Genomic DNA, 23423 nt, shown 5'->3' on the forward strand with positions numbered 1-23423 from the left:
TAGTGCTGTGCTTTAGTTAACTTGTGTCTCCACATCTTAGCCCTTTGAAATAATGAAATACTTTGTCTTTTCTTCTCACGCCAAATGGTAGTTGTAATTAATGTCTCTGGTATTGATTTGGCATGTGAAATAAACTTTATAAGATCAAATAAGCTTGTTTTCTGAAATTTATTATCATACTTTAGGGAAGAACTTTTCTATTAAAATTGTGCTGCAACTTGGCTGTAGAAGTCATTAAACCAAAAACTACTTGCTTATTTGAAGTTCAGTTTTCCAGTAGGCTTTGATCTGAAAGAGCCAGGATGACAAGTAGTAGAGAACTTTTATTTGTGTATTCTGATGAGGAAATACATTACTTAGGTGGATTTATTATGAATAAATATCTATGATACCATAAATACTTTATTGTAAACTGAGGCCGATTACAATTTAAGCCACATAGCTTAAATCAGTATATAGTGTTTTTTAAAAAAATCTATATTTCTGTTCTTTGCTTGGTTTAAAATAGCTATGTTCAAGCTGATTTAAACAGTCTGCTTTCTGATCTGTTCTGAATGCCGATAGAAGTTCTTCTTCCCCTGATGATTTTTTTTTTTTCCTGGACCTTTTCTGATTCTGGCTAAGGTACAGCCCTCCTGGGGGTCTTCTGTCTCTTCCAGAGCTCCTCAGCTTTTCCTTGCCCTTCCCTCAGGCATCTGAAAGGAACTTGATATTCACATGATGATTGTATTGCTTCAGATTGTTTTGAATTTGACTGATTTTGCATTTGCAGTAGTTTGGACAGCTTAGGTAAGGGAAGATTTGTGCTCTCTTGGAGATGAGAATCTAGGTAGTTAAGTAAGTGCTGGGATATAGAGTTTATGTCTTAGAGAGCTTTGAAGTGTTTTAAAATAATCATTCATATTCATGGTCAGTGTGCAATAAAATGAGTTTTATTGTCTCCTTATTCAGAAATAGAAAAGTTGGTAAAATGAAGTAAATAAAATCTGTTGAGAATGATATTTAACCTGCTTAATATCTTTTATTTAGCTTCATTTAAAGTAAAACTAGACAAAAGTAGACTTTGAGGTTTTCATTTGATCAGTTTTGTACACTAACTGTGCATTTGTTTGTACTAACTATACATACAGATAGAGGAAGGTGGACTAGTTTTAACATAGCTCCATTTGTATTTGAAAGCAATGTTTTAGAAATAGTTTTGAGTAGGACGTCTTAATTTTTAAAACGTATTCAGTATCTTATAGATTTCTTAACTAGAAATTACAATTAGGCAGTTTTAGCTTCTAAAATGTGTCTGTGAATTTGGAACCAAGGTAGTGGACATAGCTGTTGTGAAGCCTGTTATATGAAGACATTATTTCAACCCCTTTTTAGAGCACATATTTTATGTATTTATAATGTAAAACATTTTAATAGTCTGGTTTCTTGGCACACAGAATAGAAGTAAAAACTCTAAGTGAAACAAACAGAATATTAAGTTATATTCTTCATTCTTTGCCAGAGGGACAGGGAAATAGAAATATACTTTAGAAGTGTCTGTTTCAAAATAGTAAAAAAAAAAAAAAATGATTATTAGAAGTGATGTTTTGTGTAGTGACCCTGGAGAGATGAGTCATACATAGGATTTCTATTCGATATTATACAAAATATTAAATTGTAGATTTTGATGTTGGTTATTTTTCATTAATAATTTTTCTCAGCTGTATGGTCATTAATACCAACTTTGGTGTAATATAGTACTGATACAATTACTATAAGATGTGGAACCATTTAATTTAAATCTGACTGACATAGAAAACATTATTAATGAACCATTAAAATTTGCTCTTTTGTACCTTGGGGGAAATGGCTGATTCTAGAGCAGGGGTCTCCAACCCCTGGGCTGCAGGCTTGTACTGGTCCGTGGCCTGTTAGGAACAAGGCCACGTAGCAGGAAGTGAGCAGCAGCTAGCTAGCATTACCACTTGGTCTCCGCCTCCTGTCAGATCAGCAGTGGCATTAGATTCTCATAGGAGCACAAACCCTATTGTGAACTGCATGTACAAGGGATCTAGGTTGCAGGCTCCTTATGAGAATCTAATGCGGATGATCTGAGACAGTTTCATCCTGAAACCATCCCACCCCACCATACATAGAAAAATTGTTTTCCACGAAACAGGTCCCTGGTGCCAAAAAGGTTGGGGACCGCTGCTTTACTGTATTCATATTAACTCATTGCCGTGTTTGTACACTGATTATAGAAATGTAAAAACCTTAAAATAGTCAAGACAACTTTGAAAAAGAACAATAAAGTTGATGGACTAACACTACTAATTAGAAGTCTTACTAGAAAACTTCAAAATCAAAATAGTATAGTATTGACGAAAAGGTAGACAAATAGAAGAGTGGGAGAGAATGGCGAGCCCAGAAATAAACCCACTCATAGACAAACTAGTAATTTTGAGAAAGGTACAAAGGGAATGCAATGCAGAAAGGACAGTCTTTTTAAGAAATGATGTTAGAACAATTGGATAACCAAAAAAGAACTTCATACTTGATATATTTTAAAAAATTAGCTCAAAAAATAACATAGACTTGAATGTAAAACTGAAAATAGAAAACTAGAAAAAAACAGAAAAAAAAATCTTTACGTCCTTGGCTTGGCAGCTTTCTCAGAAATAACAATAAAATCAAGATATATAAAAGAACAAGTGTGAATACACTGGAGTTCATAAAAAGGCAAAACTCCTCTTCAAAGCAGCTTTCTTCTTCCTCCTCCCCCTTCCTTCCCCTCCTCCCGTTCCTCCCGCTTCCCCCTCCCCCCATTCCTCCACTTCCCCCCTCCTCTCATTCCTCCCTCTTCCCCTCCTCCCATTCCTCCCTCTTCCCCTCCTCCCATTCCTCCCTCTTCCCCTCCTCCCATTCCTCCCTCTTCCACCCTCCTTCCCCTCTTCCCATTCCTCCCTCTTTCCCCCTTTGTCCTCCTCCTCTTCCTCCCTCCTCTCCTCCTCCCCTCTCCCTCTCTTCCCCTCCGCCCTCTCTCCCTGCCCCCTCCTTCCCTCTCCCCCTCCCTCCTCCCCCTCCTCCCCTCTCCCCCTCCCTCCTCCCCTCCTCCCTCCTCCCCCTCCTCCTCCAATACTACTACTACTACTTCTTCTTCTTCCTCTTCCTCCTCTTTCTCCTCTTTATCCTCTTCCTCCTCTTCCTCCTCTTCCTCTCCCCACCCCCCCCTCCTTTTTTTAATGAAGATGGGTGTCTGCTATGTTGCCCAGGCTGGTGTCAAACTCCTGGCCTCAAGCAATCCTCTTACCTCAGGGCCTGAATAGCTGAGATTACAGGTGTGAGCCATTATGCCAGCTCCCAAAAGACACTCTTAAGAGAATGAAAAGACAAGCAACAGACCAAGAGAAAAACTCCTTTGTCAAGCGTATATCTGAAAGAGGACTTGTACTTCTAGAATATAGTTTTAAAAACTGTCACAACTCAATGATAAGGGAAAAAGCAATCTAATTACAACATCAGAAAAAGATTTTAATTAGTTCATGAAAGAAGATCTGTATATGACAAAAAGCACATAAAAAGATACTCAACAATATTACTTATTAGGAAGATGCAAATTAAAACCACGTAAGATACCACTATACAGCTATTAGAATAGCTAGAATTAAGAAGACCATAACAAGTGTTAGTGAGATGTGGAGAAGCTGGAATACTCATATACTGCCAGTGGGGATGAAAAATAGAACAACCAGGCCGGGCGTGGTGGCTCACACCTGTAATCCCAGCACTTTGGGAGGCTGAAGTGGGCAGATCACTTGAGGTTGGGAGTTCGAGACCAGCCTGACCAACATGGAGAAACCCTGTCTGTACTAAAAATATAAAATTAGCTGGGCATGGTGGCCCATGCCTGTAATCCCAGCTACTCGGGAGGCTGAGACAGGAGAATCGCTTGAACCTTGGAGGTGGTTGCGGTGAGCCGAGATCATGCCATTGCACTCCAGCCTGGGCAACAAGAGTGAAACTCCATCTCAAAAAAAAGAAAAGAAGAAAAATAGAACAATTTGTAAAGCAGTTTGGCAGTTTCTTAAAAAGTTATACCTATACCTATGATATGTTCCAGCCTTTCCACTTGTAGGTATTTACCTAAGAGAAGAAGGAAATATATGTTCATGGGAAGACTTGTACATGACTATTAATAATAGCTTTATTATCAATAATAATAATAACTTTATTTGTAATAATAAAAAACTAGAAACAACCTAAATGTCCAACAGTGAATGAATAAACTGTGGTATATTTACACAATGGAATACTACTCAACAACGAAAAGGAATGAACTTTTGATACATGCCACAAAACTGGGTGAATCTCAGAATAGTGGTACTGAGTAAAATGAGCCAGACAAGAAAAAAAGACTATATAATATATGATCCCATTTATATAAAACTCTAAAATAGTCAAACTATGGTAACAGAAAAGCAGTGGGTAGGGTAGGGCTACCAAGGGTTTCAAGGAACTTGGGGGATATGCTCACCGTAGTGATTAGGGAATCAGGTATATAAATGTGTCAAAACTTATTAAAGTGATATTTTAAACATTTACAATTCATTGTATGTTGATTATAATTCTAAATGCTATTTAATAAAAGAAAATGAATAAGTTTTTTTGTCAAGAGGGATTGTGGTGCAGTTGGAAATTGAAAGGACAAAGTGAGGTTGGAATAACGATATCTAGTGTTAGTATGACGAATTCACACAAGTTATTACCATATTGTTAACTTGAGGCCTCAGGTGGTTGCCACTTTTTTTTTTGTTTGTGCTTTTAAGGTTTGAATGTCATTCTGCAGGTGAGTGTAAAGATAATGAGAAAAATGACGTTTTCCCCCTTTTTTCTTTCTAACCCCCTTTTTTCTTTCTTTCTTTTTTTTTTTTTTAAAGGAGTGACAGTTCATTTAGATTCTTTGTATTCTTCTTCGTCTATATTTGTCAGTTTGCTGTACATGTACTCCAAGCTGCAGGATTTCATAATTGGGGCAATTGGTAAGTTGTTTTTTTGTGTTTTTGTGTTTTTTTTACTAGTTTTCAGCTTTAATATTGTATTATAATTTTTGGCTTCCTAACCTAGTTAACACAGAAAAACCAGATTAGAAAAAATAAAAGCAAAAATTGTTTTAAAAATGCAATTTAAAAATCTCATAAGGCATAAACTTTGGACAAACCTGTCTCTTTGAAGATTATGTTCAAAAACAGGACATTTTATCTAGTTTAAATAAATATATGTATGTAAGGGGCGCTAAGAGGAAGACCGCAGAAGAGACTGAGGTGGTCAGAGAGATAGAGGGACCAAGGAATGTGGAAGGGACAGGAAAGAATTTCAGGGATTTTAAGGAAAAGGATACCTATTATATGTAAAGCCCTATTTTAGGTGTACAAACATATATTTTTATATATGAGTATACATGGACACTTGTCTTTGAAAGGTAGAATCACTGCACATACATACATCTTTAAACAATCGAATCATTCTCATGGCTCATTCAGTGGGGGACCCTCAGAAACGGAGACTATCTGGACCCACGCTAGGAGGTAATAGCAGATTTAGGTCTCTCTTTACACTCTGATGCAAACATTCCTTGAGTGAAATGGTGGGTGGAAGAGTACACATCTCTAAAAGTATCTGTTCCGCTCTTCTTTCTTTTATACTGACTTGCATTCAGCTGTATTCTTACATGCCAGAAGCATATGTGTTGCAACTTTGTTCCATTGTGTACATAAACCAAAATTGAAATTAGCGTTTAATTAGAGTGTGTTGAGGACTTAAATTTAGTATGCTGCTACCGAAGTGGAGTAGTGATTGGCAGTCAGACAATTCTTGGCAGTTCTGCAGAGCTCCTAATGGTCATAAATATATGCAGAGAATTTATATAGATATTTTAAATCAGTTCTCAGAAAGAGTAGTTTTTATTATTATTTTAAATAGTGTCTAGTTTTTGGTATTTTAGGGAAAGGAAATGTTTTAAATGTTTAATTGAAAATATGCTGCTGGCCGGGCGCGGTGGCTCAAGCCTGTAATCCCAGCACTTTGGGAGGCCGAGACGGGCGGATCACGAGGTCAGGAGATCGAGACCATCCTGGCTAATACGGTGAAACCCCGTCTCTACTAAAAAAAAAATACAAAAAACTAGCCGGGCGACGAGGCGGGCGCCTGTAGTCCCAGCTACTCGGGAGGCTGAGACAGGAGAATGGCGTGAACCCGGGAGGTGGAGCTTGCAGTGAGCTGAGATCCGGCCACTGCACTCCAGCCTGGGCGACAGAGTGAGACTCCGTCTCAAAAAAAAAAAAAAAAAAAAAAAAAAAAAGAAAATATGCTGCTTACTTTAACAGCACAAGGTTTTTTTTATTCTCGCAAAATTGAGGTAATTTCTTTTGGTTTTTAGCACAGATATGGGAAAATGCTAAAATTGAGCATAACAGCATGTATGTGACTAAATAGCGTAAAAAGAGTCTGCTAATGAGGGTGCATATAGAATTGACCTGTTTTAAGATAGACCCACATGTAATTCAGATTTTTTAGGTTAAACTTTTTACTTTTAGGTAATTGTAGATTCACGTACAATCCTAAGAAATAATGCAGAGATCTCAGGTACCCTTTATCTAGTTTCTCCCAATGGTACTCATCTTGCAGAACTATAGTAAAATATAAAAACCAAGATCTTGACGTTGATAGTAAAGATACAGCACATTTTCATCACCAGAGGATTCCTCATGTTGCTTTTTCATAGCCACACTAAAAACCTCCCTTTTCCCCCTCACTCCTTAACCCCTGGCAATCCCTAATGTGTTCTTCATTTCTGTTGTTTTGTCATTTCAAGAAGGTTATAGATGTGGTATCATAGTCTATAGCCTTTGGCTTTTTTCACTCAGTGTTATTTTCTGGAGATTTATCCAGGTTGTTATGTGTATCTGTAGTTTATTCCGGTTGGTTGGTTGATTGAGACAGAGTCTCACCCTATCGCCCAGGCTGTAGTGCAGTGGGGTGATCTCAGCTCACTGCCTCCACCTCCTCGGTTCAAGTGATTCTCATGCCTCAGCCTCCCAGTTACTAGCTGGGATTACAGGCACCTCCCACCCAGCCCAGCTAATTTTTCTATTTTTAGTAGAGACAGGGTTTCACCATGTTGCCAGTTAGGTCTTGAACTCCTGGCCTCATGTAATCTGCCCGCCTCAGCCATCCAAAATGCTGGGATTACAAGCATGAGCTACCATGTCTGGCCTCCTTTTTATTTTTGAGTAGTGTTCTATGATACAGATGTATCACAGGTTATTTAACGGTTCACCAGTTGAAGGACATCAGTATTGTGTCCAGTTTTGGACTATTACAAATAAAGCTGCCATGAAATTTGTGAATAGATTTTTGTGTGAACATAATTTTCATTTCTCTGGGATAAAGGCCAAGAGTGTAATTATTGGGTTATATGGACGTTGCATGTTTAGTTTTTTAAACAAACAAACTGTTTTCTAGAATGGCTGTACTATTTTACACTCCCACCAACAAGTATGAGCAATTTAGTCTACACTTCCTCACCAGCATTTGGTGGTTATAACTTTTTCTTTTAGCCATCCTAATAGGTGTGTAGTGATACCTCATTGTGGTTTTGAACATCTTTTCATGTGCTTATTTGTTATCTTTATGTCCTCTTGGTAAAATGTCTCTTCATGTCTTTTATCCATTTCCTTAATAATTTTTTTGTTCTGTTGAGCTTTGAAAGTTGTGTATATTCTAGATGTGAATCCGTTGTTGGATATATGGTTTATAAATATCTTCTTCCATAATTCAGCAGAATTGAAATTAAACATTTTAAAAAATGTAGTAGTAGGCCAGGCGCGGTGGCTCACGCCTGTAATCCCAGTGCTTTGGGAGGCCAAGTCAGGTGGATCATGAGGTCAGGAGTTCAAGACCAGTCTGACCAACATGGTGAAACTCCATCTCTACTAAAAATACAAAAAGTAGCCAGACGTGGTGGCGCACACCTGTAATCCCAGCAATTCAGGAGGCTGAGGCAGGAGAATCGCTTGAACCCAGGAGGCGGAGGTTACAGTGAGCCGAGATCATGCCACTACACTCTAGCTTAGGCGACAGAGTGAGACTTTGTCTCAAAAAAAAAAAGTGATAAACTCAAAACTCATAAGCTTAAAAAATGTACAGTCTGGAATTAAACACTTGAGCCTCTGGAGTTTGGTTTGCTTTCGAATTCAGACTATGCCATTTATAAGCTGTGTGACCTCGGGCAAGTTACTGAATATCTCAGTTCCTCATTTGTAAAATTTGGGATTTAAAACAGCATCTATCCTATTGGGTGGGTTGTGAGAATTAAATGCGCTAATACACGTGAAGAACCTGAACATTGCTTGACTGGTAAGTGTTGAATATGTGTTAGATATTATGCTATTTTTAAAAAGTTTACATTAACTTTTGCCTAATTACACTTTTTATTCCTTTGTAGTGGTTGGATTTCATCCCTTACTGGTCTCAACCAAAATATTCCTGTTGGAATCATGATGATAATCATAGCAGCACTTTTCACAGCGTCAGCAGTCATCTCACTAGTTATGTTCAAAAAAGTAAGTGAAATTTTATGTCTAAATTTTTATAGTGAACCTGATGTAAAGTTTTCATTTTCCCATTTTGCTGTAATTTGGTGTAACCTGAAGCCATTTTATCGTTATTGTACAAGCTTGCTTTCTGAGGATTACTTTTTACAATTAAAAGTTATGCATAGGTACATTTTAGAAAATTGCATCACATTTTAGACTTCAGTAAAAAGGGAATATTTTAAAATCATTTTAACTGAAAGCTTTCATGAGTTAAAGAGTCAGCCTCATTTTTAAAATTTGGATTTTTTAATATATGCTAAATTTCTTTTTTTAATATGAAGCATATTTGCCTGATTAATGAATAGAAGCAAAACTGTTACGTGGTATGTACTTTTTATTCATATATACCTCTTAGGTTTTGTTTTTTTGGTTTTTAAAAATTTTTTTTTATAAATTCAGAGGAAACGTGCAAGTTTGTTACATGGTTATGTTGCATAATGCTGGCGTTTGGGCTTCTATTGAACCCATCACCCAAATAGTGAACATAGTACCTGATAGTTTTTCAAGCTTTGCTCTTCTCCCTCCCTCCCTTTTGGAGTCCCCAGTGTCTGTTGTATCCATCTTTATGTCTGTGTGAACCCTTTGTTTAGCTCCCGCTTCTGAGTGAGAACATGCAGTATTTGATTTTCTGTTTGTGTGTTAATTCACTTAGGATAATGGCCTCCAGCTGCATCTATGTTGCTATGAAGGACGTAATTTCATTTTTTTATGTGGTATAGCTTTTCATGGTGTATATGTATCACATTTTCTTTATTCAGTCTACTATTGATGGACACTTAGGTTGATTCTATGACTTTGCTATTGTGAATAGTGCTGCAATAAGCATATGAGTGCAGGTGTCTTTTTGATAAAAGGATTTCTTTTCCTTTGGTTAGATACCCAGTAGGGGGATTGCTGGGTTGAATGGAAGTTCTATTTTTACTTCTTTGAGAAATCTCCGTACTGTTTTCCATAGAAGTTGAAGAAATGTACATTCCCATCAATGGTATATAAGCATTCCATTTTCTCTACATCCTTGCCAACATCTGCTATTTTTTGACTTTTTTTTTTTTTTTTTTTTTTTTTTTTTTTGAGACGGAGTCTCGCTCTGCCGCCCAGGCTGGAGTGCAGTGGCCGGATCTCAGCTCACTGCAAGCTCCGCCTCCCGGGTTTACGCCATTCTCCTGCCTCAGCCTCCCGAGTAGCTGGGACTACAGGCGCCCGCCACCTCGCCCGGCTAGTTTTTTGTATTTTTAGTAGAGACGGGGTTCACCATGTTAGCCAGGATGGTCTCGATCTCCTGACCTCGTGATCCGCCCGTCTCGGCCTCCCAAAGTGCTGGGATTACAGGCTTGAGCCACCGCGCCCGGCCTATTTTTTGACTTTTTAATAATAGCCATTTTGACTGGTGTGAAATGGTAATTATTGTGGTTTTGATTTGCATTTCTCTGATTGTTGATGTTGAGTTTTCTTATGTTTGTTGGCTGTTTGTATGTCTTCATTCAAGAAGTGTCTGTTGATGTCCTTTGCCTACTTTTTAATGGGGTTGTTTTTTTCTTGTTGATTTAAGTCCTTTATAAATTCTGGTTGTTAGTCCTTTGTCAGATGCATAGTTTGCACATATTTTCTCCCATTCTTTAGATTGTCTGTTTACTCTGTTTATTCTCGCTCTTCCTTTCTGTCTTTCTTTCTGTCTTTCCTCTGTCTCTCTGTCTTCCTGTCTTTCTTTCGTGAAAGAGAGTCTCACTCTATCGCCCAGGCTAGAGTGCAGTGGCATAATCTCAGCTCATTGCAATCTCCACCTCCTGGGTTCACACAGTTTTCCTGTCTCAGCCTCTTGAGTAGCTGGGATTACAGGCATGAACTAGCATGCTCAGCTGATTTTTGTATTTTTAGTAGAAATGGAGTTTGACCATGTTGGCCACCCTGGCCTCAAACTCCAGACCTCACATGATCAGCCCTCACAAAGTACTGGGATTACAGGCGTGAGCCACCGTGCCCAGCCTGTTTAATGTTTCTTTTGCTGTGCAGAAGCTCTTTAAGTCCCATTTGCCAATTTTTGTTTGTGTTCCATTTGCTATTGAGGTCTTAGTAGTAAATTCTTTGTCTAAGCCAAAGTCTAGAAGAGTATTTCCTAGATTTTCTAGGATTTTTGTAGTTTGAGGTTTTACATTTAAGTCTTCAATCCATCTTGAGTTAATTTTTGTATACGGTGAGAAGTAGGGGTCAATTTTATTCTTCTGCATGTGGCTAGCCAATTTATCCAGCACTGTTTATTGAATAGGGTGTCCTTTCCCCATTGTTCATTATTGTTAGCTTTGTTAAAGATCAGTTAGTTGTAGGTGTGTGGCATTATTCTGGGTTCTCTGTTCCATTGGTCTTGTCTGTTTTTGTACTGGTTACCATGCTGTTTGGTTATCATAGTCTTTTTCCTTTTTTGAGACAGAATCTTGCTCTGATGCCCAGGCTGGAGTGCAGTGGCACAATCTGGGCTCACTGCACCCTCCACCTCCCCAAGTTCAAGCGATTCTCATGCCTCAGGCAGCCAGGTAGTTGGGACTACAAGCGTGAGCCACCACGCCTGGCTAAGTTTGTATTTTTAGTAGAGATGGGATTTCACCATGTTGGCCAGGTTGGTCTCTAACTCCTGGCCTGAAGTGATTCGCCCGCCTTGGCCTCCCAAAGTGCTAGGATTACAGGTGTGAGCCACTGTGCACTATAGTTTGAAGTCAGGCAATATGATGCCTCTGGCTTTGTTCTTTTTGCTTAGGATTGCTTTAGCTATTCAGGCTCTTTTTGGTTCCATGTGAATTTTAGAATTGTATTTTCTACTTCTTTGAAAAATGATGTTGGTAATTTGATAGGAATTGTATTGGATCTATATATTGCTTTGGGCAGTATGGTCATTGTAACAATATTGATTCTTCTAATCCATGAATGTGGATGTTTTTACATTTCTTTGTGTCATGTATGATTTCTTTCATCAGTGCTTTGCAGTTCTTCTTAGGGAGTTCTTTCACTTCCTTAGTTAAATGTATTCTAGATGTATGTAGGGGTGTGTGTGTTTGTCTATTGTAAATGGGATTGAGTTCTTGATTTGGTTCCCAGCTTGAATGTTGTTGGTGTTTAGAAATGCTACTGATTTTTGTATGTACTTTTGTGATGCTACTGATTTTGTATCTTGAAACTTTTTGTTGGTTTTTTGAGACAGAATCTCACTCTGTTGCCCAGGCTGGAGTGTAGTGGTGTGATGTTGGCTCACTGCAGCCTCTGCCTCCTGGGTTCAAGCAATTCTCACGTTTTAGCCTCCTGAGTAGCTGGAATTACAGGTGTGGCACCTGGCTAATTTTTTGGTATTTGTTGTAGAGATGATTTTGCCATGTTGGCCAGTCTGGTCTCCAACTCCTGACCTGAAGTGATCCACTTGTCTTGGCTTCTCAAAGTTTGGGAGTACAGGCGTGAGCCACCGCACCCGGCCTATATCTTGAAACTTTACTCAAGTTATTTATCAGGTTTAGGAGTCATTTGGAGGAATCGTTAGGATTTGTTAACTGCCCAGTTGTTTTAGCTACACTTCTTCCTGGAGAATTCCCAAGTCTATTTTCACATCCTTAAAAAAAAAAATCATTACATGGAGGAAGGTAAATTAGTGTGTTTATTTGTTTATTTAAAGTTTTGTTTTGTCTTGCATATATATAATTTTGATATATTTTATACGTATTCAAACATGATATTGAGACCTTGGAAATAACACCTATGTTTTAAATGATAAAAGACTTTTTGATAGTTCTCACTTTAAAGAAAATAAATACTTATAATTTTTTTACTATTTTATTTCTTGAGGATATGTATGAGAAATGCATAGAAATAATTTTACCTTATATTTAAAACCACTTTGTACTCTTTCAGTACTTTACTCAGATATTTGCCTTTTATCCTTCTCAAAACCCTATGAAGGTTAAACTGTGTCTGTTCTTCCATATTTTCTCTATTTGAAATTTTTAACTTCTCTTCTGCACCAAACACACATACCATTGACACTCAGCTTTCTAATGTTACTAAATCTCTTTTCCAGTTTTCTTCCTCCTTAACCTCTGTAGCTTTCTATACCACAGGTGGCTCCTCTGCTAAGACTTTGCAATGATGTTCTAATTCTGCCTCTCTGGCTCTTCTTTCTCATCCATGTCTTTATCCAGTTCATAATAAGGTCTTAATTTTCTCTGGGAATTTCATCTTCCCTTATTTTTTTTGGTTTCTTCTCTACCTAGGTGACCTAGAATCTTGGAATTGGAAAAGATAATGCTTTGCATAAACCTTTAGTTGCATCTTCAGTTTGTCATTTTCATCTCCAGTTGTTGATTGATGTCATCTTTTCACAATAATGCATCATAAACTCTTCAGTTTCTTAGTGCTAGATGTTCCTTTTGAATGTTCTGATTAATATTCAAGAAGTGTTTATTAATACCATATATTGTATAGATTCAGTTATTATGAAATGTCTAAAACGGGCAAATATATAGAGACAGAAAATATATTACAGCTTGACTGTGGCTTATGGGTGGGGTGGGTAGTGGGGGTAATGAAAGTATTCTAAAATTAGGTTGTGTAGATGTTATAGTCACAACTCTATGACTATACTAAAAATCATTGAATTGTATACTTTAAAGGGTAAATTGCATAGTATACAGATTTTATCTTAAGCTTTTTTTTTGAAGAAACACTTATTGAATACCTATTATGAATGAGATGGCAATAAGCACTTTATGTAATTCCATTGAACATTTCTGTCAGTGCTGTGATTGCTTCTGTCAGTGCTTTCATTACCTTTTTTTTTTTTTTTTTTTTTTGAGACAGAATCTTGCTGTGTCGCCAGGCTGGAGTGCAATGGCGTGATCTCGGCTCACTGCAGCCTCTGCCTCCCAGGTTCAAGTGATTCTCCTGACTCAGCCTCCCAAGTAGCTGGGATTACAGGCATGCACCACCACACTCAGCTATTTTTTTTTTTTTGAGATGGAGTCTTCTCTGTCACCAGGCTGAAGTGCAGTGGCATGATCTCTGCTCACTGCAACCTCCAACTCCCTGGTTCAAGCAATTCTCCTGCCTCAGCCTCCTGAGTAGCTGGAATTACAGGCATGCGCCACCACGCCCAGCTAATTTTTGTATTTTTAGTTGAGACAGGGTTTCACCATGTTGGCCAGGATGGTCTTGATCTGCTGACCTCGTGATCCACCTACTGGGATTATAGGCATGAGCCGCCATGCCCAGCTGCTTCCATTACTTTTTAATTCACTTTCTTAGATCCCTTTTTAGTATCTTTTCCATCTTTCTCTTCTTTTCCATTTCCATCCTCAGCTAATCCAGAAATTTGTTTTTACAGGTTACTTACATTCCCTCATCCTTCTCGCAGTCCATTTAATATATAATTACCATATTCACCTTAAAAAAAACCCCAAAAAATCGGCACTCTGCAGGTTTTTGACGTGGATCTGGGATTGGGAATGGGATTTTGGTGGCAGTGCGAAGAAGGGCTACATTCAGAAACACCAGCATCGCTAAGGTTGTAAAAACACACTACATGCCATAAATTTAGCCAGCAAATGGGCCTTAATAACCTAATGATGACATCACTTTTATTGTGCTCAGCAATACTCTGGGCCCTACGCAGAACACTTTACCAGTATTATGCCATTTTGTCCTCTCAAGGAATCCCAGGTTGGCATTATAGTGGTGGTGGGAAGAAGGGCTAGTGGTGACATCTCACAGCTCCGTGATTAACACTTTTTTTCCTAGTCAAACTGTACTGCTCAGTTTCTTCAGATACATCATGTACATTCCTTTGTTCCAGATTTTGTTTATATGATGTTTTTAAATCCATGCATTAATTCGTCTTCTCGGCTAGTTGAAGACCTATTAGTGTTCTTTCAAGACCCAGCTCTGATCTTGCTGTGTCTCCCAGAATGTTTTTTGTTGCCTTGTATCTTAGGGACCATGTCATTCTCTGTTTTCTTGGGGAAATTTAACTGTCTATATTGCTCACTGTGGGACCTAGGCAGAAGCCAGTTTATATGCCTTATGGTGCATGTATTCTGGGTACCTACCTGTTAAGCACCCCCAGCGTGAACAAGTCTTTAGCATTGGAATTAGATGAGAAGAGCAAGAGTTTTGCTTTGGAACCATACAACTCAGGTTGAAATTTTGGCAACTTCACTTACAGCTGTGTGACCTGAGACAGGCTTCTGTAACCACTCAGGTTTAGTGTCCTGAACTGTACTCCAAGCTGCGTGAGAGTGGAGACCTGTTCTTTATGCTTTCAGGTTGTATTCCTCACATCTGGGACAGTGACATGCAGTGATTAGCATGTGATATGCACTCAGATATTTGTTGAATAAAAGAAGGAATGGAAAGAGTAACTACTTTTATAGGGTTGGTGTGAAGGTTAAATGAAACAGTGAATGTAAACTACATAGAACAGGACCTTCTCAGTTAATAGTTTTCCTTTCTAATCTTGACCTCTTTATTATTTTATATTCGGGGTCTGGTTTAGTGTCTACTTTTGTTTAGTAAATGCGTTTATCAAGTCAGCATGCTATCAGAAACAGAAAGAATGAAGAGGTTAATTGCAGGGAATTGGCTGGTGAGGTCAGTCTGATATCAAGAGGGCAGGCCGGAACTCTCAGGCAGAAGCTGAAACTGTAGTCCACAAGTGGGATTTCTTTTTCCTCAGAGGAACTCCAGTTCTGTTCTTAAGGCCTTTCAACAGATTGGATGGGGCATACCCAGATAATTTAGAACACTTCTTAAAGTCAACTGATGGTAGACGCCTATTACATCTACAAAATACCTTCACAACAACACCTAGGTTAGTGTTTGATTGAATAAGTGGAGACTATGGCCTAGCCAAATTAACACATAACACTGACCATTACAGTCAGTGTTGGAGAATTCCTTTATTATTTCACATGTATCGTTGAGGGTGTTTTATAGAACTAGAAATGTAATACATTTAGAGTATAGTAGAGGGTTTTGTGGTGTGTGGCAGTTTTCACTCATTTGTTAAACAGCTGTTATTGAGCATATATTATGTGCCAGGCACTGACCTGTGCATGAGCTCAGAGAGATCACCTGTTGGTGAGGAAGAGAAATAAATTGGTAGGCCTCCCAATTCAGTGATTTAATGGCCATGATAGAGGTAAGTATAGGGAGCAGAGGGACACCTAATCAAGTTTTGGAGGTCTTTTAAAGTATTGCTTCAGCTGAGATATAATGATGGCTGCTCATCATTATAGTTATCTAAGCAAAAGAATAAGGGACAGGGAAGAGGATAAGAGGGATAAGGAGGTACCAGAGAGTGGGGATACCACGTTCACATCTAGTTGTAGGAAATAACATGGCAAATTCAGGGAATTAAATGTAGCTCAGAATGGATGGGAGATAAAACATGGTGTGTGAGCTGGGGCTAGGAGAATTGTACGATGTTGGTATTGGAAGATGAAATTGAACACATAAGCATACTTATATCCTACAGTGTCTTGTTAAGAAGTTTAAATCTTCTCCAAAAAGTGGTAGTGAGCCATAGAAGAGTTTTAAGAAGAGTAATTGAATTGATTAGATTTGAATTTTAGAAGCGTTATTCCGAAATACATTTGGGATTTGTAGGGCCGAGCAGTGGTACTTGGAAACACTTAGGAGACAGGCTAGGAAGCTGATTAGTAATGATGGTGGCCTGAACTAAGGAAATGTGAAGAAAATGTAGTAAAGAGAAAATGAGCAGGTAACGATTAATCCAACTTGGGCCTGGAAGTAGGGGACAAGGTGAGACCCAAGGATGACACCCAGGTTTTTAGATGATGGACCATTCAGGAAGAGAGTACAAGAAAAATGGTTTGGGGATCAAGATGTTTTCCACATCGATGTTGAATTTGGGGAGTTTAAATTAACTGGTGGTGCATTAAAATATAAATATTGAGTAGGCTTTTGTATATACAAGTCAGGAGCAAGGGAAGAGCTTTAGGCTGGATTTCTAGACTGGAAAGTGTTGACTTATTGAAGTGAGTGAAGCCTAGAAAGTGTGTGGAGTCAGAAGAGGGCCTTGAGGAGAATACTCACAACAATTAAGACTCTGCTGTGGGTGGAGTATGAAGGGAACTTAAACCAGCACTGGCCGTGGTTAGGGAATGTGTGGCACAGATGATCACTAGAGCCAGGGTGTGGAGGAAGTGTTTATTCTGTAGCTGTTCCATAATGGACTACCCTGTGCACGCTCTGAATTCTTTGACCAGCAGTTTTTTTCCTTTCCATTTTCCAGGTATACAGTTTTTCAGGATCCACCACACAAAGGAAAAGTTATAGAACAGTGCTCATATGCCAGGCATTGAAAAGAAACATGACTTTCTCAAATAAAATAAAAGCATTGATATGGATATCATGCAGCATACTCTGATATTTTGTTGTTGTTGTTGTTTTTTACCTCATAAAAAAGTTACCAGAACTTCTCTTTCTATGTGTTCACAAGTTCCTAAACTTCTCTGAGTCTCAGGTTCTTTATCTGTGAAATAAGGAGTTTAGATGATTTGATTTTCTGTATGATTTTATGAAGTACAATAGGGATAATGTAAGCTAAAATATAATTTGCACCAGCTTTCATATTTTAATAGGCATTTCTCTTGCTGTAATAGAAATTAAGATCCAATTTTAAAAACCTAATTTTTCTTTTTTAATTTTCTCTTTCACACTTGATCAAAACTGGCAGTTTAATGACAAAAAATCCTTTGCAGGTATGTAGCAGTATTTATAACCACTAGGGGTCAGGCTTTTCAAGAACAGTTAATGCCCTGTAACTGTACTCTATGCACAGTTTTGACTATAGAATTGTTGGGTTTTATTAAGCTGTTCTTCTCTTAAGGTAAATGTGCTCTGCCCTATATATTTATCCTAATTGAAGTGAATAGGATTTTGGTAATTTCGTTGGCTTTCTGTTGTCTCGCATAACTGAAGTAGATCATCATTGGTGCCGCAGTGCCCAGTATGAGATTGTGCTGTTGGTTTCCCCCACAGTGTCGTTTTATACTCCACATTTCAAATATTGAAAGAATATATGTCTCCTGTACATCTACATGGAGAAGAGTCTAGTTTAGTCCTGACGTTTCACAAATGGATTTCTTGTTTTCTCTCAGATTATTTCCAAATGGTGTTTTTTCAAAAGGTCCTCTTTCTGTTAGAACTATTAGAAAGAATTGAGTAATGGTTTTGGGCTAAGCGGGGAGATGTTATAAATGTGTCAAATAACAGTAAATGAATGCATCACAGAAGACTATGGATCAGGGAAATCCAAAATTTTTTCCTTTTGTTAATTGGTATAAGAGCTAGAATAAGTTAATATGGAAGTAATTAATAGATAATATATTATTTGTATTCCTTTTGGGACCTGGTTTTTTTGCATGATTATCACTTCCATGAAATTTGTTCATAGACTGTCATGTTCACATTAAATAGTTTTTAATAGTGAATTTTTTGGATTTTGAAAGAATTTTAGAAAAAAGTTATTTTACCTCTTTAAAAGACAAGTTTTCTGAAGTGTTTCAAATTTTGTTTATTTACTACAATATCTATTCTGCAGATACTCGTTTTTGTGGGAGCGTTGAATTGGGTCTATGATACAGAACGCTGTGATTAAGTCTCACTAGTTGGTGTTTTATGGTAAATGCTTTGTGAAGATATCCTATTATATATAAAGTGATAGTTTTCTTAGGTGAAAAGTGACTCTTAGAGTTATCCCTCTGCATGCAGGGATTGGTTTCAGAACCCACCCATCCATATACCAAATCTATGCATACTCAAGTCTTAGAGTCAACCCTGCAGAACCCATGTATATAAAAAGGCTTCTGTGTACTCGGGTTTTACCTCCCGTGAATACTGTATTTTCTATCTGAGTTTGTTTGGGAAAAAAATCACATATTATAAGTGGACCTGCCCCGTTCAAGGATCATCATCTGTACTTTCTTTGAAAGCATTGCTATCGTTCACCTCTCCCCCTTGTCTCTCCCACTTTGTAACTTTATTTATGACCTAGGATAGAAAGCTGGTAATTCCACTGTGCTGTTTTTCTGTAGTCTCATATAGGCAATACTTCTCTGTTAGAACCATTCAGCACTGTCGTCTTTGCTGATTAGGAATCAATTCTGGATGGTTCACATCGTCTGTTAAAATGCTCATCCATTTACTTGTCACCTTCTTCTAAGGGACACAGATAGAGTAGTACTTTTGAATTCCTAGAAAAAAATGGCACTCTTGAGCAGATTGTTTATATCCTGTCCTCGGTTGATACTCTTAGTTTATTCACCTAAAAAAAAACTTTACCCCCAATTTTTATTTTGTTACCTTTTTCAATAAGTACTAAGCTAGCTACTTAGTAGATCCCAAATCTAGGTTACTGTAACTAAATTATTATTATCTTAGGCATCTTCAAATTTGGTAGATTTGGTAGATTGGTGAGTATTTATAATGCTGTAAACACGGCACTTTCATCTAAGTCATCTTTATATGCATTTTTTTATCAGCTTTATTGAAATATAATTAGCATACAATTCACCCATTTAAAATATACAGTTTAGACCATGCATGGTGGTTCACACCTGTAATTCTAGCACTTTGGGAAGCTTTAGGAGGCCGAGGAGTTTGAGATCAGCCTGGGCAACATAATGAGACCACCCTCCAACCCCTTACAAGACATTAAAAAAAAAAAACATATCCAGACATAGTGGTGTGAGTTTGTTGTCCTAGCTGTTGGAGAGACTGAGGTGGGAGGATCACTTGAACCCAGGAGTTTGGGGCTGCAGTGAGCTGTGATTGCATACCACTACACTCCAGCCTGGGCAACCGAGTGAAACCTTGTCTCTAAAAAATACAAAATAATTGGAAAAAAAAAAACCTAAAGTATACAATTTAATGGCTTTTGGTGTATTGTGTTTGTTTTAATTGTGGCAAAATATGTATAACATAAACTTTGTCATTTTAATTATATTTAGGTGTACAATTCAGTGGCATCAATTACAGTCACAGTGTTGCACAACCATCACTAACGTCTATTTCCAGAACTTTGTATCACCCCAAACAGAAACGCTAGTCATTAAGCAATAATTTTATTCCTCCCTATTCTCAGCCTCTGGCAGCCTCTGATTTGCTATGAATTGCCTGTTTTAGATATTTCATATAAATGGAGTTACACAATATTTTCCTTCTGTACCTGGCTTATTTCATTACCATAATGTTTTCAAGGTTCATCCATGTTGCAGCATGTATCAGAAGTGCATTCTTTTTTAAGACTGAATAATACTCCATTGTATCTTTATACCACATTGTGTTTATCTGTTGATGGGCACTTGAGATTTTCCCACCTTTGGGCTATTGTGAATAGTGCTGCCGTGAACATTGGTATACGTACAGGTGTCTGTTTGAGTCTTTGTTTTCACCTCTCTTGTGTACATATATACCCAGGTGTGGAATTCCTATGTAGTCTTATAGTAATTCTATGTTTAGCTTTTTGAGGCACCTCCAAACTCTTTTCTGCAAGGACTGTATCATTTTACATTCCCACCAGCACTTTTTCTACATCCTTGCCAACACTTGTGATTTTCCATTTTTCTCATTCCAGCCATCCTAGCAGGTGTGAAGTAGTATGTCTACTTTTAAAACATTTAACCTCTGAGGTGACTGCAAACTAAGCATTTTACTTTGTAACACAGGTATAGTCTCCTTAAGCCATATTGCACTTATTTGGTAAAAATTATTATTAATGAGGACAATTTTGGAACACTTAATCCCCAGCAGGTAGACAAATAATTACTCAGTGGCTTCTACTGCAGATTACTAAGCTATGTCTTTTAGGGGGTGTAACAATGAGTAGAATTAGTTGTTGCCCTTAGGCAAGGAAAAGCAGGTGGGATATAATATGACATAGACATAAACCCTATAAAAGAAGAAGTACATACATGCCTCCCCAGATGTACAAAGGATTGGAGGTACTCTCAATAGGGAAAGCCATGGCTAGTTCAGGCACAAAAGAGCGGACAGAGCATTATTTGAGAGAGTGCTTAAAGGGTGCGTGATTTCAACATGGTGAAACTAGAGCGGCAATTCAAGGGCTTACAGAAGGGATATCTGCCCCATCTGTGGGCAGGAGGGTTAGTAGAGGGTTTCCAGAAATTTCAAACTGAAATTGTTAGGCTTAGAGGTCCATACTTTTTTAAAAACTCAAAACAAGAATTTGAAAAATATATATTTAAAAAATTCATTTGTTTTTATTTTCCCAGCTTTTATAAAAGTTGAAATAATTTTGGCCTGACAGGGATCTTAATAAAAGCACAGTTTCTTGAAATGGTATTCTGTATGTTTTAATGAAGACATATGTTTGGATTATTTAAATAAAGTGCCATTATTCTTTACTTCCCATATGATATAGTTTTTCTGTGTCATACACCACCACAGCGTGTACTGTCTCTGAAGCCGCATTAAGGAGGCAGGACTCCTTGATGAAATCACATCTACATTTTGGCTGTGACACTTCTGCAGATACTTAAAAATTAATTTATGTTAGTGTAACTCATTTATATACATTCCGATTTGATCTTTGGGAAAACTGAGGAGCACATAGGGTAACAGATATTCTTGTTTTATGGGAAGTAGACTTGAAGTTTTGAGTGGTGGCCAGCCAGCTGGAATTAGTAGAAACCAAATTTAGTGCCTTTTCTGTGATTTTCCTAGAACTAAATATTATTTTAGGAGTAATGCAGTTCCCATAAGTAGAAAAGATAGTATTTAAGTTGCTTAATTTTTTTTTTAATTCTCTAGACTATTCTGCATTTATGGAATTTTCCACTAGGTAATATGCATTCAGGTCACATACAGAGTGAGATTTCCTAAAGTGACAGTACAGATAAAAAGGCTGTGCAACTTGGTGATAATTGTGCTCCATTTAAGCAAACCATCAACTGGTACTTTTTTTTTTTTTTAAGATAAATTGGATTTTATCAAAATTGAAATCTTTTTGTTTTTTTTTGATACTTTAAGTTCTGGGATACATGTGCAGAACATGCAGGTTTGTTACGTGGGTATACATGTGCCATGGTGGTTTGCTGCACCCATCAACCCATCATCTGCATTAGGTATTTCTCCTAATGCTATCCCTCCCCTTGCCTCCCACTCCCAAGCTGTGTAATTTTTTAAAAAATTATAGTACTTGGTGTCAAAATCTTCTCCCTGATATCAGCAGTGTGAATTATCAGTAGATACCATCTGAAACCCTGGAGGGAAGTAATAAGCTTTTAAAGATCCTGATGATGAGCCTATCTTTCACAGGGCCCTGAAATCAAGAATCCACCCTTTTCACATGGATATAATGGATTTGATCCAGTATTTGAGCATTGTGCACTGTATATATATATGTGGTCTTTTCCCTCTAGGTGGCTCTCTGGGTCTGTATAGATACAAACTATTGAGAAATGTGGCTATTCCTACCTTTATTTTGCTTCTGTGTTCTGTGGGACTGTGAATTACATTTTAGTAAACTGTGAAGGCCGTGAACACATAGTATCAGCCACTCAGTTTAGTGCAAGTTTGAAAAAGGAAATAATAAAGCAAATAAGAATTAACATTTATTTATTACATGCTCACAAAGTTGGGGGAAGAGGGGAAGAGACAGACAAGTGAATCTGTAATTGCATTGCTCTGATTGGGCCTAATAAGTAAAGAAGGTTGATAAGATTTCTATAATACACTTCGTTTTCTAGGATCCAATCATTTGTACTCACTGTGAGGTAAGTGTCTAGAACATAGGAGTAGTGATTTATCTGTATCTTTAATTTTCCATAGAAAACTTGGTTTTAAAAGGGAATAAAAAGAATTACTTTTATACTTATGATAGTGCTAAGGTACTAGGAAAAAGGAATCTTCGGATTTACCAGTATATGTATTTGTCAGTGCTCTCTTTTTATTCTTGACCATTTGACACTTTGATCAGTAGTAATGTGGCGTTTGCTTTTACCACTATAGCAGAAGCACTCAGGGCTGTCTGGGTTATTTTTATCTTGTACCCTGATAGATTTTCATGCATTAACATGCTTTCTTGATAGCTTTTCATGTGTTAACATGCTCTCTTCTCTTGGCATCAGTAAGAAGTATCTGTATCTGGTTCTTCCCATTCCTCTCCCAGTCATTCCTTCTTGTGGATGCCTCTTAAATAGTGTCTTTTTAAAACAATTTCAATTTTTATTTCAGATTCAGGGGATACATGTGCAGGTTTGTTATAAGGGTATATTATATGATGCTGAGGTTTGGGGGACAGTTGAGCCTGTCATCCAGGTAGTGAGCATAGTACCCAATTGGTAGTTTTTCAGCTCTTCTCACCCTCCCACCCTCTCCTGTGTTTATATCCCCAGTGTCTGTCGTTGCCATCTTTATGGCCATGTGTACCCAGTGTTTAGCTCCCACTTATAAGTGAGAACATGTGATATTTGGTTTTCTGTTTCTGCATTAATTAGGTTGTGTTCTTGATTTTATTCTCTTTCTACTCTGGGTTCTCCATAGACAGTTTCATAAGTGCCAAGGTTTCAGCTATCATTTATATGTTGTTTTAGTCCCTTTGGGCTGCTATAACAAAAATACCATAGATTAGGTAGCTTAAACAACAGATAATGATTTCTCACAGTTCTCGAGGCTGGAAAGTCCAAGATAAGACACTGATAAATTCAGTGTCTCGGAGGCAGGGGCCAACTTCCTGGTTCATAGACAGTTTCTGTGCCCTTATGTGATGGAAGG

The 23423-nt window shown here is 37.8% G+C and overlaps 1 protein-coding gene across 2 annotated transcripts in view; it reads left to right on the top strand.

Moving 5' to 3' along the window:
* The window catches only part of SCAMP1 (secretory carrier membrane protein 1), a 129874-nt gene that overhangs the window by 101075 nt on the left and 5376 nt on the right, over positions 1-23423 (top strand). Inside the window, exons 7-8 of one of the 2 annotated variants that reach the window (XM_033179947.1) lie at positions 4917-5018; positions 8483-8600. In XM_033179947.1, the coding sequence (XP_033035838.1) occupies positions 4917-5018; positions 8483-8600 (220 nt within the window). The remainder of the gene's footprint in view (positions 1-4916; positions 5019-8482; positions 8601-23423) is intronic. The other variant, XM_033179948.1, reaches the window with a different exon arrangement.

Source organism: Trachypithecus francoisi, unplaced genomic scaffold, assembly GCF_009764315.1.
Source record: "Trachypithecus francoisi isolate TF-2019V2 unplaced genomic scaffold, Tfra_2.0 Lachesis_group2, whole genome shotgun sequence".
Taxonomy (NCBI): domain Eukaryota; kingdom Metazoa; phylum Chordata; class Mammalia; order Primates; family Cercopithecidae; genus Trachypithecus; species Trachypithecus francoisi.